This window comes from Myxine glutinosa, chromosome 2, assembly GCF_964187855.1.
Source record: "Myxine glutinosa chromosome 2, kmMyxGlut1.1, whole genome shotgun sequence".
NCBI classification, from domain to species: domain Eukaryota; kingdom Metazoa; phylum Chordata; class Myxini; order Myxiniformes; family Myxinidae; genus Myxine; species Myxine glutinosa.
This window is the reverse complement of record NC_136262.1, coordinates 82,953,610-82,972,150: the sequence shown is the minus strand read 5'-3', so window position 1 is coordinate 82,972,150 and position 18,541 is coordinate 82,953,610. Positions and strand designations below refer to the sequence as shown.

General features: G+C 45.9%; 1 protein-coding gene across 2 annotated transcripts in view; it reads right to left on the bottom strand.

The window, feature by feature from the left end:
- The window catches only part of LOC137421640 (thrombospondin type-1 domain-containing protein 4), a 275,809-nt gene that overhangs the window by 127,998 nt on the left and 129,270 nt on the right, over positions 1-18,541 (bottom strand). For both annotated transcript variants that reach the window (XM_078771163.1, XM_068107883.2), the window contains one exon: positions 6,647-6,795. In XM_078771163.1, the coding sequence (XP_078627289.1) occupies positions 6,647-6,795 (149 nt within the window). The remainder of the gene's footprint in view (positions 1-6,646; positions 6,796-18,541) is intronic.

Sequence of the window (18,541 nt, the reverse complement as noted above, 5' to 3'; positions counted from 1 at the left end):
GGTTTGGCAGCCATCTTGGATAGAAAAACGAAACTTATACGATCAACAGGAAACTTCACAAACATGATCCCCTACCCATACATATGCACAGTGATGGCATCTACCCGTTGTGGGACTATGCGGAGGCGACACAGTCGTATTGGCGACACAGTCGCATTGTTCTAGTTTTTCTTTATTTACTTATGAGATATGGGCAGCGCTGCTTATAGACAACAAGCAAGGGATAGCCTTGCTTGTTGTCTGTAAGCAGCGACTATTCTCTCTTTTTTTCTCTCTCGCTGGGTGAGCTTTTCTCAGCGGTGGTTTTGGGATGTGTTGGACATTGAAAATGTATGGAGTTATTGACCTCATTTTGCTTACCTTTTGCCTGCGGGCCTGCGGTATCACTGCCTGACCCCACATCCCAATATACACATCATAGTGGCCTTTGTCGGCCTCAAAACAGACGCAAAGGCCAATGTGCGATAGCTTAAAATCTTGCCCAGATTCGGAAATACCTTCACCCAAAATTTGGGGCCTCTAGGTGCTACGGTTGGTCTGTGAAAGAGTAACAAACAAATGCATAAACACATAAAGAAACACACAAACAGAAATATGTATATAGACGTAGTGTGCCATCCCAGGTTGTCCTGAGAAGATGGAGGAAGGCCTTTTAAACCACTGCAGTCCCCATAACGATGGTTTGCCTGTGATAGTACTTGGTAGAGCATTCTAGAATTTTACACAGGACAAAAAGTCAGGTAAAAAAAAAAAGCCAAAGTCAGGACAAAAAGTTTCACTGACTGTTTACAGCAGACAGAAGTCCAACATTTTTGAATTGCAGAGCATCCACATAGATGTACTACCTTCCAGAGGATATTTTAACAGCGAAAGACAAAGACATCATAAACACACTGAATCAAGAATAATCCCAAGCCAGAAGACAACTGACCTAATGGTTTCACTATTTTTTTTTTTTTTTTTTTTTTTTTTTGGATACTGAATCGAGGCTCGTGAAAGAGCTGACATTTATTTCACAAACAAATCAACCAGACAAACAAAATATATAAAAAGAGGGAGCGGAAGACAAGAGAAGGGGAAGCACACAAACACTTGAGGGCACACAACATTTAAGAGCAGGGAGATGTGTGGGAGGGAGAGGGCTTGGGGGAGGGGGGTGGCAGAAGTATCAAACACAAGGACACCAAGGACTTCCAGGACAGAAGTTGGTATTTCAAAAAAGTGGAATTGGGGTGAAATTAGCGGGGATAGAAAAGATCAATGTTTTGGATGGGGGAAGATAAGAGATGGTGGTGAACAGCTGTTTTAAAGCTCTGTTTTAAAGCTGTTTTAAAGTGAAATTAGCGGGGATAGAAAAGATCAATGTTTTGGATGGGGGAAGATAAGAGATGGTGGTGAACAGCTGTTAAACTATGTTGGCACATCATCAGAATCACTGCAGACTTGAAGGCCCTGCAAGGCCAAAGTCGAGATGTTGTGCGAATGTATGTGCAAGTTGAACGTGTTGCTGTCCCCAGTGTTTGCCACTCTTGAGATTTTTTTAATGGTACAAAAATGTTTCATTGTGGCTAATTAAATATGACAAATCAATCTTTGAGACAGAATTTTCATAATTACATGAGAGATCATGGAATTAAAAGGATTCCCTCGACATTTATTTCTGAACAATATTTACCATACAACAAATAAATAAATTGTCATCAGCTCATTAACTTCCAGGTTGAAACCCAAATGGAGTTAAGTCTATATCATATAAGTTCACAATTAAAAAAAATTTATTGCTAGGAGGGAATGTTGGGTGGCACTGCTCTCCTTTTTTACGTTGAATGCTCCAGTCATGGACTATATAGTCCTCATCGAGGACAGGCCTTAAATAAAAGAGCTGTATTGATAGAAAAGTGAAAAAAGACAGAATAGTCGGAGAGTTTTTCAGGAAGTAAAAAATCTGCTTTTTGAAAAGGGGAAGGTCATAAATGTTTGGAAATACATGGGAAGACAAAGAGTTCCAGAGTTTGGCAGTAGTGGGGAAGAAACAAACATCATAACGGCCCACCCTTGAGTTGCCAGTGGCCACACAATAATCATGCGATGTAGTGGCTTGTTGAGCATTCCGTAATCTCTCTAATGGCGGAGTTATTGGGAGCAGGTTATTGGGTTACAAATTAAAGTTACAAACAGGTAAGCAGGTAGCAGGTTACAAACAGCAAGTTATTGGGAGCAGAAACCGAAATAATATCTGTAGCAAAGAGAAAGAGTCAACCTTGCGGCGTAATTTGAGGGGGTTGAGTTTTGAAGTCAGATTGGGGGAGTTGATGTGGATTCCAGGATAAATTTGATGTGAGGGTAATACATAGTAGGTTTATTGTATCACATGGTGTAATTGTGGAGCTTTCAAAGGAGATTGGAGAGTTGAGGAGTTTTAGAGAGAGAGACAGATGGGGAGAAATTGAGTTTTAGAAGCATTGATCTTAACCTGATTATATTTTCCCCACTGGGAAATCTTGTCCAAATCCGAATTTAAAGAGGTGGCTGTGATCAAACGAGATGCAGATCGAGTGAGGGAAGATGGAGCAGATGGGAAAACCATGGAGGAATGTAAGTCGAGTCATCAGCATACGAGTGCATTTGGTTATTTGTAGAAGAAAGAAGGTCATTGATAAAAAGAAAGGAGAGTGGTGGAGAGAGGACGGAACCCTGAATGACACCGCTGTTGATAGGGAAGGAGGGAGATGTTGAACCATCAACAATTACGGAGAAATAGCGGTTGGAGAGAAAGCTCGATATGAGAGAGCAGAGTGAAGGGGGGAAAGCCGAAAGAGGGAAGCTTGGATATCAGACCACGATGCCAAACTCTGTCAAAAGCTTTTTAATACCCATCCAAAGTTGTCCTGAAGTCATTAAGAGTAAACCATAAAGTGTATCATGCCAAGGCAGGCAGATTATTATCACCCCATATTTAGGTCAGTAATGAGCGCCAGATGTGGTGTTGGCAAAAATCCTATATTAGTACGATAAATCTCCAGAGACTATGTCACTTTATAGGAATTTAGAATTGCAATCCTTAATGCTGCCACCAGCTGGATTTGCACCCCAGACTTCCCAATATGACAATCCAGTAACCTTCCCAATACATCATTACAGATTATTTGCGCGCATTTCCGGTTGCATTCAATAGCATTCCATATTTTTAAAATTGAAATTATTATCAAAGTATGAGGTTCATCATCAGCATCCCGTTTTCAGTGCACTACAGGATAAAGGTCTCCGTCAACTAATGTAAGGGGGTATTGGTATGCCTTGTGTGGGTTGATCAAAGTTTGATAGGTAGGAATTTTGGAATTATTTTTCACGGTGCCGGATGATAACTCGCCTACTCTTGGTGAAAGACAGCATAGGATATTTAGGGTCATCTGACTTAATGTCCTTCTGATGGTTGGTGCACAAACCAGGGTTCATAGTTGGATCGACATTCAAACCCGGGCTCGACAATTCCAAGGCGAATGTGCATGAATATCTCCAAGATGTCCTGCCAGCCCTCAAAGTCTTATTGTTAGTCTCAAAAAAAGAAGAGGAAATGTTGCTTTCTAAAAAGTACTAAAATTAAATGCATTAGATGGTAGCACCATCATATTCATATAACTATAACGGCACTCAGTACAGAGCATACCTCCGCCTGGTTGGCCATATCACTCAATGGTGAAGAATCACTTTAAAAGTTCTACTAGCTGGATCAGGATCCAGATCTTCACCAAAATGGAACCGATTCTTCCTTGTCACACATACAACCTGTCCAACAAGTTTCGTCCAAATCCATCCAAAACTTTTTCAGATATTCTGCTATGTATCGTTTTTTGGCCCTATCTCCCAATGGTGAAGAATCACTTGATAATTAAATAATTCTCATATCCGAATCCATATTCAGATCTTCACCAAAATCGAATCGAATCGTCCTTGTCAGACACCCAACCGGTCCACCAAATTTCGTCCAAATCCGTCCACAACTTTTTGAGATATCCTGCTATGTATAGTTTTTGGCCCGATCTCCCAATGGTGAAGAATCATTTTTAAAATTATAGTAGCCGAATCAGGATCTTCACCATCATTTTGTCCTTGTCACATGCGCTACATCTCTGCCAAATTTCGTCCGAATCCGTCCACAACTTTTTGAGATGTTTTGTACACAAACGGACAGACAGACAGGGGTGAAAGCATAACCTACATCCACCTTCGGTGGCGGAGGTAATAAGAGTAAAGCTCATATTTTAATCACAGTATCATGAAAAGCATGAGAACCTAAATATTTAATATCCATGCAAGTATCTTTCATATCCACACAACTGCAATGAGTCATATAACCAAAACGAAATATACACAATTGACAATACAAGATTGATGTTGAAGGAGAGATGGCAAATAAAGTTTAAAGTTATGGGTATTTCCATCACTGCTATATTGGCTTTTGCAAGTCATAAAAATACCGACCGAAGCACTTGAACTTGAAGCCAAGCCTTTTCCATTTTCACTCAAATGATTTTGTATCGCAGTGTTAGCCAGAAATGCACCCAGCCCTCATTGGCCATCTAATCTCAGACTTGGATGGCTTTTATAAACCTATCGTGTTTCAACATGATGCTTAACTGGTATTTTTATTCATCTCTCCACGAACGGCATCGAAGCAAAAGTGCATGTGGTGTGTAACGACCTCTAGATGCCCCTGGTGCTGCTCCTTTTTTCCTGCTCCCAGTTCAAGTAACAACAGCATCTCAGATGTTTGATTCAAAGCAGAGATTGAAACAAATGATGAGTGGCATTTTGCTGCAGTGCCAGGAGAAGGTGCTACATCACAAAGCAGGCACATATGTTTATCTAGTCTTGTATTCTTGTTTTCAGATCATCAGGATCTATACGATATCATACGATATACGATATGATAAATATTAGATCATCAGGAGTGAGATACACGATGACTTTTGTTTCACAATATTATCAATAGTAACACTTTGGTGCACACAAATAGCACCTGGAATTGTGCACACAAACCAATTCAGTAAAACAGCAAGTCTTTACCAAGTTAAAGGAGACCTTAACATGAAACAAACTAGAGAGTTCATAGAACACCATACCCCATGCAGTGTTTAACTATATACAGTACTTCAGCCATAAAATTCTGCGCATGCTCATTCTGGATGGATTCAAAGGCAAAGTGAGTTAAAACAAAAGACTTGTCTTCCTATTCATATTCAAATTTGTGCTCAGAACATGACGTTCGATTTAAGTACGTTGTTCCTCAATCATAAACTCACAAACATAAACTGATTAGACAAATAGACAGACGGACATGAACCAATTGCTTAACTCTGCTATTCGCATTGTGTGCATGGAGTAATGATGCGCACACGACGTCAGAATAATATATGATGCTTCACATGACATGATCAGCGAAATGGCAAATATCTGAACAACATGTCATAAATAGCACGATACTTCTGAAATCCCGAAAATAAGTTGTTGACCTTTGGCCTATGTTGACTTCAAAAATAATTACTGGTTGAATTCAATGATCTGATATGCAAATCCTTTTCAAATTTCAAGTCAATCAGATGAAAATTGAGGATTTTAGAAATTTCACCTAAGTTGTTGACCTTTGGCCTATGTTAACCTGTTGGCAGATGTTGACCTTAACCCTTTGGCCTGAATGCAAAGCACTACGTCTGGCAGAAACTGAGCACAGCTCATCACCCATCTAACACCATCCCTACGGTGAATCAAGGTGGTGGCACCATCATGCTATGGGAATGCTTTTCAATGGCAGGGACTGGGAGACTTGTAAGAATAGAGGGAACAATGAATGGAGGCAAATACAGGCAATTCCTTGAGGAGAACTTGCTCCAGAGTGCAAAAGAACTTTGAGTGCGGTGAAAATTTACATTCCAACAGGACAATGACCCAGAGCAAACAGCCAAAGCAACACTGCAATAGCTTCAGAACAAGAATGTGAAAGTCTTTGAATGGCCCAGCCAAAGCCCAGACTTAAATCCCATTGAGATTCTGTCGAAATAATTGAAGATTGCTGTTCACTGACGCTCCCCATCTAACTTGACAGAGTTTGAGCAAATCTGCAAGGAAGAATGGGAGAAATTCCCCAAATACATATGTGCAAAGCTGATACAGACATTCCCAAAAAGTCTCGAAGCTGTAATCATTGCCTAAGGCACTTCAAGGAAGTATTGACTCAGGGGGTTTAATACTTATGTGAAGTAGATCTTTTTGTATTTTATTTTTAATTAGTCTGTAGAAATTTCTTTTAAAATTCCACTTTGACATTATGGGGTATTTTGTGTAGATCAGCGACAAAAAAATTCAGTTTAATCCATTATAAATTCAGCCTGTAACACAATAAAATGTGAAAAAGGTCAAAGGGTATGAATACTTTCTGAAGGCACTGTATTTCATTTATATACAGATATATCAAATATATTAGTAGAACATGACCAATTCATTGCAAAATACTTATTTGTGTCTTGTTAAGCAAGTTGTCTTTGACCGAATGAGAACAATATATATAATTGTGAGGAAGACAGCAATGATAGCAAAGAAAAAATGAAACCAATTTAATATCACAAGGGTGGTTTCCTACATTGTTTACCTCACATGAACCCTCCACACAAACGCCAGGGGCAGACTCATTGCCAGGTGGATCACATGGTGTGCCATCAACGACGCGGGCAGATTGGCGGACGTAGAACTTATATCCAACAGCCTTGCAGTTGAGCTCACAGGCTTGGTTGCTTCCAGCTGTAGGTAAAGGTAGAAAGATGCATAGTACATAATTTCATCCAATTTCAGGCAAACAAGGAAGTCTACTATGTGTATGTAATTATGGCTCATGCATAGTAATGATCATTGTGGTGTGAATTTGTTTATAATGTAGGAGTTGCTGCCCATACAGAAACCAAACTCTGACATTGCAAGTTGTGGAACATCCGAGAACGCCAAACTAATGTATATTGAAAGTTGTTAAGGGTTCAAGGTTCCATCGATACCTCACCTACTCTTCATGAAAGACACGGCGGGATCATGAACATCCTCCAAATAATGCTAGCAGATGGGTCCACAACTTCATCTATCCAAGGGACGGCTCAGGTGAGATAGTTGAAAGGTGTCCGCGCTACCTCCAGACCTTTAGTACTACGCAACTTCAGTAGTACACTGTCGGACACAGGTCTTACTAGTGATTTTCCTTTCCCCACCCTCCTCTCTCTTCCCCTTATAGTTTAGACACAGGGGAAAACTTAAACAGAAAATATGATTGAGGATTCTGGAGTCTTGTGTTTAAAGATTACAGAAATAAGCAAAGAAAGAGGATGAACAAATCTCTAAAAACGCTTCTGATTGTAGAGGGAAAACAGGGTCAGTTGGTTGAGCTTTTTTGGGGGAAATGTTTGGGAAAAAGATTATTCTTCTGGCATTTGCATTTTGGAACTCGTGTCGATAATTACTCTTCTTACTCAGCAAAAACAAGCAGATTTGTATTAGAATGGATCATGTGGATAAAACCGCTCCCTCAACATCTAACCCCCCCTCAACATCTGTGCTCCCCCAATCCACTTCTTTGCGACAATCTGCTCGTTTGGAGTCTCTACAGCAAGCAGTAAAATCCCCACACTCCTTTCAAATATAATTCTGTTTGTATATTAATAGTTGTTATTGCTTTTCATGGTAGGGTTTGCCTCCAAATTACATTTTAACCTTGAAATTTTTTTTAAATTACAGTGATGACCTAGTGATGATAGTGGGTTGGCAGGACACCATAGACACAGCTATAAATTGTCCTCCTGACGTTTCACATGTATGTCAAGGCATCAATGTCTACTCTGTCCATCGGAAGGACGTTAGGCCGGAGGACCCATCTGCCAGCAGGGGCCATTGGTTGAGGTTCAATATCCCATGGTGTATTTTGCGAATAGGAGGCAAGTCATTCCTGTAGCTCGAAACGAATTACAAAATCATGGACACATCACCTCCAGTCACTATCCTGCCTCGGAGTGGCGACCCGTCCAGGATTCTCTCTTGCGTAGAAAGGTTTTGAAACCAGTCGTGGTATGCTCTGGAGTTCAGTAAAGAGTATGGGTATGAACCACCTTTCGAGGCCATTTTTGCCCGCAGAGCAGGGGTTGGCCTTTTTCAGGCACCTTGGTCCCCTTTTTGAAGCAATGTTTTATGGCCAGATGCCCTTCCTGCCACCAACCCTGTTAGTCGCCTCTTGCAACACACAGGGAATTACCAGTGAACTGGTACTCAATTTGCCGACCTCGGAAGGATGACAGGCTGAGTCAACCCCCCTGGTGTTAATTCAACGATCGACCGGGATTCAAACCAAGGATCCTAGGATCCCAAGCTGGCACCCTAACCGCGAAGCCAACACCAGGGGATATAATAATAATAATAATAATAATAATAATAATAATAATAATAATAACTAGCCGAAACCCGTGGAACATCCACGGAAGGGAGGATGTGGTGTATGGATAGAGTGTACCATTATGGATGGCATAGGGGAGCGCTCATGGGATCTTCTTCTTCCGTTAAGCTCCAATTTTTTCTCTTTAAGTTAAGTCCAATCAGTCCTCTCTGCTCGAAGTGCTCAGGCCATGCCTTCCCGCTCTCATAGTTTTATTGCCGTTCGGTGTAGAAAGAGATTGACATATCGTTCGTCTGTTTTCAGCTCGTTATCTTTAAGCTTCCTTACGTCTCGCCACCTGATACACCTCTCTGAGTTACGAGGATTTATGCAACGCACCCCGAGTATCGCAACGTCACTCCATTTAACTTTATTAAAATGACGATAAAGACGTTTCCTTATATATCCTAATTTAAAATGTTCAAGGGAATAAAAAGACCATTTGGTTCACACAACCCATGTTCACACCACTTGACTGTCCAATCAGCGGACGGCTCGCTTCGCCTTCGCCCAGCAGACGCCAATACGATGGCGTCGTAAGATGGCGTCGTATCGGCAGTTAATCGGATGCTTTTGGGCCCCAACGTCGGCGAATTCAGATTTTTCGAGTATGTCTGTACGTGATAAACAAAGAGCGCGGTTCGTAGATCGTAAATCCATTAGTGCCGTGGGCATCGGGTCACTGGGTGCGGCGTAAAAGGGATAACAAAGTCGAGTCCTCACGGTATTATTATATAGATAATAATAAAAATAAAAATAATAAAAATAATCATCATCATCATTACATTGGACTCACATCAGGGTGGTTGTAGCAGGTTAAAATCTGGTTGAATGCAGCAGTATTAAGAACTTTATTTCTAAGCTTCTGAAAACTGAGATAGCCTCAAAAAATTACCATGATAATGGATTCCTGATAATGAATTACTCACTTATGACTCCGAGATAAGGTTGGTAACACACCAACCACACCGACTCTGGTCTCCAAGTTATACCAGCTCATACTGCATAACTTCTTAATGTACTCAGAACAAGCTGGGATGAAATTGCTGGCTAAAACAAAGCCTTGTGGCACGATAAATCACCCTAACAGAGAAAAACAAAAACATTCGTTTCTCATTCATATAACGGCAGCAAACTGTGTGCATCATCACTTCCTCAACTCCCACCAATTCCATATACGTGCGATCATTTGAAATGCCAAGCTGTGCTGGAATGCCATCAAAATGGGTTAGGGGAGTGATGAACAAGCTATCTTTGGCCAACTTTTATTTAACTCAAGAAGAAGCTTCCTTATTAGTCCCCGACCGGTGAACACCGGAGGGGACTATAGGTTTGCACTCCGTCCCTCCGTCTGTCAGTCCGTCACGCAAAGGACAGTTTTCCGGACTTTTTTTCTAAACGCTTAATGCTAATGATTTCAAACTTGGTACATGGTTTACTCATGATAAGTTACAGATCAAGTTCGAACTTCACGACGTTTCGATCATTTTTGACAAAGTTATGGCACTTTGAACTTTGGTAATTTCCCCAACAGTTTTCCGGACGACAGACTACCAGTAGGGGACATGTATTTCAGCGCAATCCTCAGAATGCTTGTTAGTCCCCTACCGGTGTACACCAGAGGGGACTATAGGTTTGCACTCCGTCCCTCCGTCTGTCAGTCTGTCTGTCCATCCGTCACGCAAAGAACAGTTTTCCGGACTTTTTTCCTAAACTCTTAAAGCTAATGTTTTCAAACGTGGTACATGGTTTCCTCATGATAAGTTACAGATCAAGTTCGAACTTCACGACGTTTCGATCATTTTTGACAAAGTTATGGCACTTTGAACTTTGGTAATTTCCCCAACAGTTTTCCGGACGACAGACTGCCGGCAGGGGACATGTATTGCAGCGCAATACTCAGAATGCTTGTTTTCATCTGATATACATGCACACGCTCAAACCCACAAGGTGTTAATGAACCAGACTAGTAAAGTGAAATCAACAAACTAAATCAAAATGTTATTCTCGGGAAAAATAAGATAAAAATAATTCCAATATACAGTATATACATACATACATATATAGGTATGTATGTATGTATGTATGTATGTATGTATGTATGTATATATATATATATATATATATATATATATATATATATATATATATATATATATATATATGTATATATATATATATATATATATATAAATATATATATATATATTGTTGCGGATATGGGATTTGCATCTATCCATATCCGCTTGTAAATATTCCCCTATTTCCTCAATACTTCTCAACTATCCCCAATCCCCCATTCCCTAGTCCCATTTTCTGTAAACAACACTCTGTAGACCCGACCTCCCCCTATTTCCCCCATTAAATGTCGTGCCCAGGTTCACCGCATCTCATGTAAGACAACTATAGGACATCTTGCTAGTTATTCTTAGTCTATGTCAGTTAAGGACTCGTTTCCATTAATTCTGACCCTTCGTTGCACCAGAATGTGATTGTATGGCACCGTTAGGAAGTTTAGGACCTCCCAATACCTCCCCGCAGCTCTTCCTCACGGTTCAGCAACAACAACAACAACAACAACAGCAACGGCGGCGGCGTGCACAGGGAGTGCGCGTCCTCACTCCGGCTTGGTTGGTAGGGGGGTGTTGGGAGGGCATGAGGCCTTCCCAACGAGCCGCCATCGAACATGTGCTCGACGGGGTTACCAAATAGGGGCTCCCTGTCAGCTCCTCGTCAAGGGCGGAGCCCGGTAACCCCCGCACCCAATGGAAGCGGCGGACCGGCCCCAGGGGGGCGGAGCCAACCAGCCGAGGGCGTGTCACTCCCCGCTGAGCATGCGCAGGAAGAGGGAGGTGACGTCAGATGCGCGCTGAGCTTGGAGCAAGCAAGACGTACCCTCCGAGCGCTGTGAGGCCTCCCCGCATCTCTGAACTGGACCGTGCTTTATCCTGTCCCCGAGCCAAGGTGCACCTTGTGCTATCGACTACCTGTCCCTTCCTGCCATCAATCCCTGTGTAAGTCAGCCTTGTTCCGTTTGTCTGTGGTCTGTCTGGGTTAAGATAAGACGGTATTTAAGTGCCTATCTCTTCTGTGTCTTTTACCTCACTCTGCCGTGTAATCTACCCCCTTTTCTCCACCACTGTAATTATACCCTCCTCCGGAGGTCTTGAGAACTGTACCCTTGCGTCGTTTCATCTATCCCAGTCGTTGTGTCCTTTCCATCATTGATTTAGCATAGCGCGATTTGGTCAACGTCTGGGTGGAATCGGGGTCTAGTCGGGGAATAACTGTTCGGTCACGGTCATACCAACCGCTCGGTCAAAAATAACATCCAAACCGCGTCCGTAACAATTGGTGTCGAGGAGTGAGATTCGAGGCCCGAACCAAATTTTAAAAAAACATCTAGAAAAAAATTTGGTCAAAATTATAAAGTCACCGAAATTTGATTTTGTTTTACAAAAAAAAAAACCCAAATTTTGAAAGTCGCGCTATGGCAGATCAAGAAGGCTGGGTTCCGGAAGAGGAGAGTGAGGCAGGGTCGATCCAGGACCAAATTGAGGGACATGAGGAGAGCGAAGCAGTGAGGGCGGCAGGTTCGCAAAATGGCGTCCTCGCGCACGAGGTTACGGGCGCGCAAAATGGCGCCTCGCAGATGGCTACGGCGGCCGCGCCCGCTACACAAGTGGGAGGGATTGACATGCAGGCCCTCATTGCGCAGCTACAGGCAGCTGTACAGATGAGTATGGGGAGCCAAATTGAGCAACTGGGTGAGCGATTGGAGGGCCAAATGGGGGTAATGAGGGACGAAGCGAGGGGTACCGGTGAGGGATTAGACAAGAAATTTGAGGGATTAGACAAGAAATTTGAGGGATTAGACAAGAAATTTGAGGGGTTAGACAATGGGATAGAAGGGGTGAAACATGGGTTAATGGGGGTAGAAAACAGAATGGCCGCTCAAGAGAATCAAATAGAAGGGGTGAAACATGGGTTAACGGGGGTAGAAAACAGAATGGCCGCTCAAGAGAATCAAATGGAAGGGATGAAAAAGGGGTTAGAGGGGTTAGAAAACAGTATGGAAGGCAAATTGAGGGACATGAGGGACCAAGCGGAAAGGGAAGTTAAAAAAATGGGGCAGCAGATAGAGGGGGTCAGAATGGGGGTAGAAACTAAATTGGATGCTCACAGGGAGGAAATGGAGCAGATGAGGGTGGCATCTGGGCAGGAGATGCAAGTGATGGGAGAAGAGATCAGAAGAGGTGTGAGTGAGGAGGTCGGAGGAGTGCGCGAGGAGGTGAGGCACTGTAAGGAGCGCATGGAGAAGGAGGTGAGAAAGGGGACTGTAAAATTGCAAGGTGGTATAGAGGAGTTGACGCTGGGAGTAGAACAACTGACAGTGGGACAAAAGGAGTTGGGGGACCAGGTAAAGAAGAACACAGCGGTAATAGAGGGTTTAAAATCGACACAGAAGGAGATGAAAAAGGACGTAGGGGTAATTAAAAAAGAGTGTCAGACGGTACATGAGGACCTGACGAGGAAAATGAACAGGGTGGTAGAGGTGATGGAGGTTAAAGAGCGGGAGGTGCAAGAGCACATAGAAAAAATAAGGTGGAGTTAGAGGAAGAACTTAAGGGGGCGCACGAGGAGATGAAGGAGGTGAAGCAGAAATTAGACGAAGTGGAAGAAGGGGTGAGCGAAATTAAGAAGCGACAGAGAGAGGATAAGAAAGAGATCAAAGAGGAAGTGAAAGAATTGGTCCAAAGTCTGTGTTCGAATCGTGATGATGTGCTCATTAACCGGATGAGGGATTCGCAGGTGATGGAGGAGAAGCGAAGAGAAAGAGGACCCGGTGTAAGTGGTGACCAATATGGTCGTGCGTATGATGCGCCAGGTGATTTAATAAGCTTGGGGGTCGAGATGGACCCGGATGTTCGTGAGAGGCCAAGAGTGAGGTGTATGGCTGGTCCGGAGGGTATGGAACGAGGGTGCGAGCGAGAGGGTCCGGTGATGGGAGAGGTGCGAGGTGTGAGTGAGCAAGGTTGTGGTGGTATGGAATGGGTAGCGGGTTGCGGAAGTGTGACCCATGCATCGACACCAACAGGGGTAGTTTTTAGAGGGACAGGGGAGGCACGGGAGCCCCTTGGGGGTAATGTACTGTGGGGGCCCGGCCGGTTCGGCCCCGCGCTGACCCCGCAAGGGGCGACGCACGGGGTCCGGCAGGCGGGCAACGACTCGCATACGAGGTGGTCCCACAAGGTCCCACTCGTGCCGTATGACGGCAATAGTGATCTACGCGCGTACCTGGCGCAGTTTGACTGTGTGTGTAAGGGCAACGGTTGGGGTGAGGACGAAGGTGGAGTACACCTGGTGGCCGCATTGCGCGGCGCGGCGGCGGAGGTGCTGACGGCATTACCACCGGGTGCTCTCACCCTGCCAGCCCTCCGCGACGCCCTAATTAATCGATTCGGCATTGAACAGCAGAGCGAGCTTGTTAAAGCTCAGCTCGCGCTGCGAAAACGCAAGCCCCAGGAAGCCATCGGGGAACTTGCCCACGACATTCGCCGCGCAGTGGGGATCGCACATGCTAACATGGCAGCGGATTCCCGGGAAAGCCTGGCGCTGGACCATTTTATCCGGGCCCTCCCGGATATTGAGCTCCGGCAACAGCTCGCCATGTGGCGCCCGCAGACTCTGAGCCAGGCAGCTGACGCTGCAGCCCGTTGGGAAGCAGCGAGGCCCCTGGCCCGGGGGAGTGAGCGTCACGCAATGGCGGTCCGCCAGGTGGGACCCCCGATGGAGGGCGGACCCCTTAGGGGGCCCGCCCCCGACGTGAGTCCTGACCTGGCGGGCATGGTCCGGAGGCTGGTGGACCAGCGCCTGGCGGGACCTGGACCATGGCAGGCGGCCCCGGAGGTGGCCCGCGGTGGACCACGAGCGGGTAATCCAATTCGGACCTTCAGGGGGGGAAATTTGGAATTCCGGAGACAAGCACCTTATCAGGTGAGGTGCTATACTTGCAACCGTCTGGGTCACCTGGCGCGGCACTGTCGAGCCACGCGCCGGGATGATCCCCGGCGGTTGAGGTCCTCAACTCCGCCCAGGGGGGAGCGGGTTAGCCGACCCCAGACACCCCCCCGCCAGACCCCGGGAAACTAGAAGGCCTTACACCGGCGAGCAGGCGCCCCCGTGGATTGCCTCGGCTTTAGATGCCGAGGCGGGACCCAGTACCTCTGAATAAGGGGGGCTTATTAGTGCCAGAGGACTGGGGGATTGATGAGCGATGGGCCCGGTGGGTAAGGGTGGCATCCCTGCCACCCTTCCCATGAATAGGGGCAGATGCGCTATAGATTATGGGGTGTATGGCAGTGAAAACTAGCCCGGGTGGGTTAGGATATTGTGTGTAGGGACCTAGAAGATGACATTAGGTAACGTTAAGGTTAGTTAGTGACAAGGATACCTGTAGTGGGGACGCAGGTAGTTTAGTGTGGATGATAATGACGTGGGAGCGCCATAGTTTAAAGGGACGACTGGGAAGCGCAAGTTTTAGAGGGGAGTAGTTAGATGAGATGATGCTGTGTGAGAACTGGACAGGTGTGTGGAGCAGTGTATGAGTAGTGAGTGTTGTGGATCAGCGCGAATGCGCTTGGGGGAGAGAAGGGTGCAGGCGGCACCAAGTATGAGAGCACAGGTGTGCAAGTGCAGGTGTGTGGAATATATGGAGCAGAGAATGAGTGGTGTGGAGAGAGTTGGAGTAAGTGGTACGGAGTGGTGTGCATGGTGCGAAGGTGTGGATGGGGGAAGAGTGGACCCCTTTTCACGAGTACCCGGGGAGGGTAGTTTAAAGAATAGTTAGAAGGTATAGGTAAATTGTGGTTGGATATTGGCATTTGTGGTGCGGTTGCAGAATGGTATTGTGGATGGGTGCATTGGTGTGGTGAAATTGGCTGGTCGTGTGGCCTGTTAGTATGAGTGTGAATGGTTGGGCACTCCGCCACTGTTAGATGTCGGCCAGGTGAGGCCGCAGGTGGGCTCTGGGAGCCGTTAGTGTCAGTGGGTGCCTGAGGATCCCGGGTGTGGATCGGGCAGCCCGTGCCAGAGAGGGCACTGAGGGGGTGAGAGTGCGAGAGGGCCTTCCCCACTTAGTTAGGTTAGGGTGAGGAGCAGGTGAGCTCGGTAGGCAACAACAGTGCTGGAGGTGTGCAGGTGGGTGGACCAGCTGGGAGCGTCACACGACCCAGCCACCGAAATTGTGCGGGGGCACCGAGTGTTGAATCGGGGGAGTGAGACCCCAAATTGAGAAGCACCACAGTTTGGTCAATGGGAATTGGTTTTTAGAACCCATAGTGTAAGTTGGCCAATGGATTGGCAGGGAAAGACCCCGGGTAATGTAAAGTTGTTAAAGTCATTTAGGAAATAGTTAGGATTGATGAACCTGTCGCACCATACGCAGCCACTTACGTGAGGTGGTGATGATGACTCCACACCTGTGTTCCTTTGTTCTGTGTTGCAGGAAAGGAGAATTGCTGTGTGGATTTGTGAGACGCATCACGACGTGGATGAGAAATTGGAGTGATTCCATCTCTCCCTCCTTAGGAGGGACTGATGATGAATTGGTGATGGCAAATTTTGATGTTGAGTTGGAGATGGCAAATTTTGATGAGAGTTGGAAATGGCAAATTTGATTGGTTAGGAGGGAGAGAAGACGAATTTGGTTTATGGGAGGAACGGGGAAGACAGTAGGGACGTTTGTTGATGTGTAAAGTAGATGTTTATGGGTAGTGTTGTGTTTTGTGGATACAGTAAGGGGTAAGGGAGGGGCAATGTAGGTTACCTGGTTGGGGGGGGGGGGTGTACGGTAGGAACGTACCTCTCTCACCTGGTTCCCATGTGCCCCCAGTGTGCATTACCTTGAATTGCGTGCACTTTTGCGCCCTTACCACCTTACTCACTTGTCTTCTTTTGTCTCCCACCTCCGAGGATCTGGCTTTGGGGCAGAGAGAAAGGAGAGAGAGGTGCTGGCTCCGCAGTTGTGGGCCTGTACTTCCGCTGCTTGCTGCCTGGATCGATACACCATATGGACCGCAATTTTTGTGGCCGCCCACAATGGACCGCAGTTCTTTTGCGGTCAAGCACCACCCGTGGATGGACCTCTGGGTCAACGTGGCACCTATGCCATACAGGTGAACCACTTTTAGTTGGCCCCCTGACGGCCACAATTAAGAAATGGACGCGGTTGGCGCCTTTCTTTATTTCTAAAGAAGCCAGAAGGCCAAGTGCACTCCAAGAAGGCAAGACCAGCGGCAGAACATCGGCCGGCTGCGACACCACCGGTGACCATGGACACTTGATTGTGCATGGTTATTGAACACTTTATTGGTGCACTGGATGGTGCTGACTGTGCGTATGGGGTGGTGCTTTTGGTGCTTGGACGGGGTGCTCTGCACATTATTAAAGGCCGTAGGGCCACAGGGCACTCGTGGGTTGGTGTATCGATGCTGGCATGCGTGCTCTCCCTATGCATAACATCTGCATGTGTTCCTCAAAGAACAGGTCCTGGATCGTAGTGTAAATATCAGTGTTGTATAAATAAGGCTCCCTACCGGCTGTATGTTTAGTTTGAGGATGCTTTCCGCGATTCGGTTATCCTGTGGGTGTGTTTCTGTTAGGAGAAGGGTGTAACGTCACAGGGGGACATATTTAGTATTTACTCATTTGTGAACATCTGTAAAACTGTCGCACTCAGGGTTGAGTTAATAGTAGAGGGAACTACATCTGAGTGCCACACTAAAGTAGGTAAAAATTTATCGGGTCGGGCCGCCCCGAGGTAGAGAAGGGTGCAATGTTGCGGATATGGGATTTGCATCCATCCATATCCGCTTGTAAATATTCCCCTATTTCCTCAATACTTCCCAACTATCCCCAATCCCCCATTCCCTAGTCCCATTTTCTGTAAACAACACTCTGTAGACCCGACCTCCCCCTATTTCCCCCATTAAATGTCGTGCCCAGGTTCACCGCATCTCATGTAAGACAACTATAGGACATCTTGCTAGTTATTCTTAGTCTATGTCAGTTAAGGACTCGTTTCCATTAATTCTGACCCTTCGTTGCACCAGAATGTGATTGTATGGCACCGTTAGGAAGTTCCCAATACCTCCCCGCAGCTCTTCCTCACGGTTCAGCAACAACAACAACAACAACAACAACAGCAACGGCGGCGGCGTGCACAGGGAGTGCGCGTCCTCACTCCGGCTTGGTTGGTAGGGGGTGTTGGGAGGGCATGAGGCCTTCCCAACGAGCCGCCATCGAACATGTGCTCGACGGGGTTACCAAATAGGGGCTCCCTGTCAGCTCCTCGTCAAGGGCGGAGCCCGGTAACCCCCGCACCCAATGGAAGCGGCGGACCGGCCCCAGGGGGGCGGAGCCAACCAGCCGAGGGCGTGTCACTCCCCGCTGAGCATGCGCAGGAAGAGGGAGGTGACGTCAGATGCGCGCTGAGCTTGGAGCAAGCAAGACGTACCCTCCGAGCGCTGTGAGGCCTCCCCGCAACTCTGGACTGGACCGTGCTTTATCCTGTCCCCGAGCCAAGGTGCACCTTGTGCTATCGACTACCTGTCCCTTCCTGCCATCAATCCCTGTGTAAGTCAGCCTTGTTCCGTTTGTCTGTGGTCTGTCTGGGTTAAGATAAGACGGTATTTAAGTGCCTATCTCTTCTGTGTCTTTTACCTCACTCTGCCGTGTAATCTACCCCCTTTTCTCCACCACTGTAATTATACCCTCCTCCGGAGGTCTTGAGAACTGTACCCTTGCGTCGTTTCATCTATCCCAGTCATTGTGTCCTTTCCATCATTGATTTAGCATAGCGCGATTTGGTCAACGTCTGGGTGAAATCGGGGTCTAGTCGGGGAATAACTGTTCGGTCGCGGTCATACCAACCACTCGGTCAAAAATAACATCCAAACCGCGTCCGTAACAATATATATATAGATCTGTACATACATATATATATATATATATGACTCCATGGTAAGATCTCCAACCTTTAATTGAACAAACAATGACTCAACGTTTCGATTAACAACA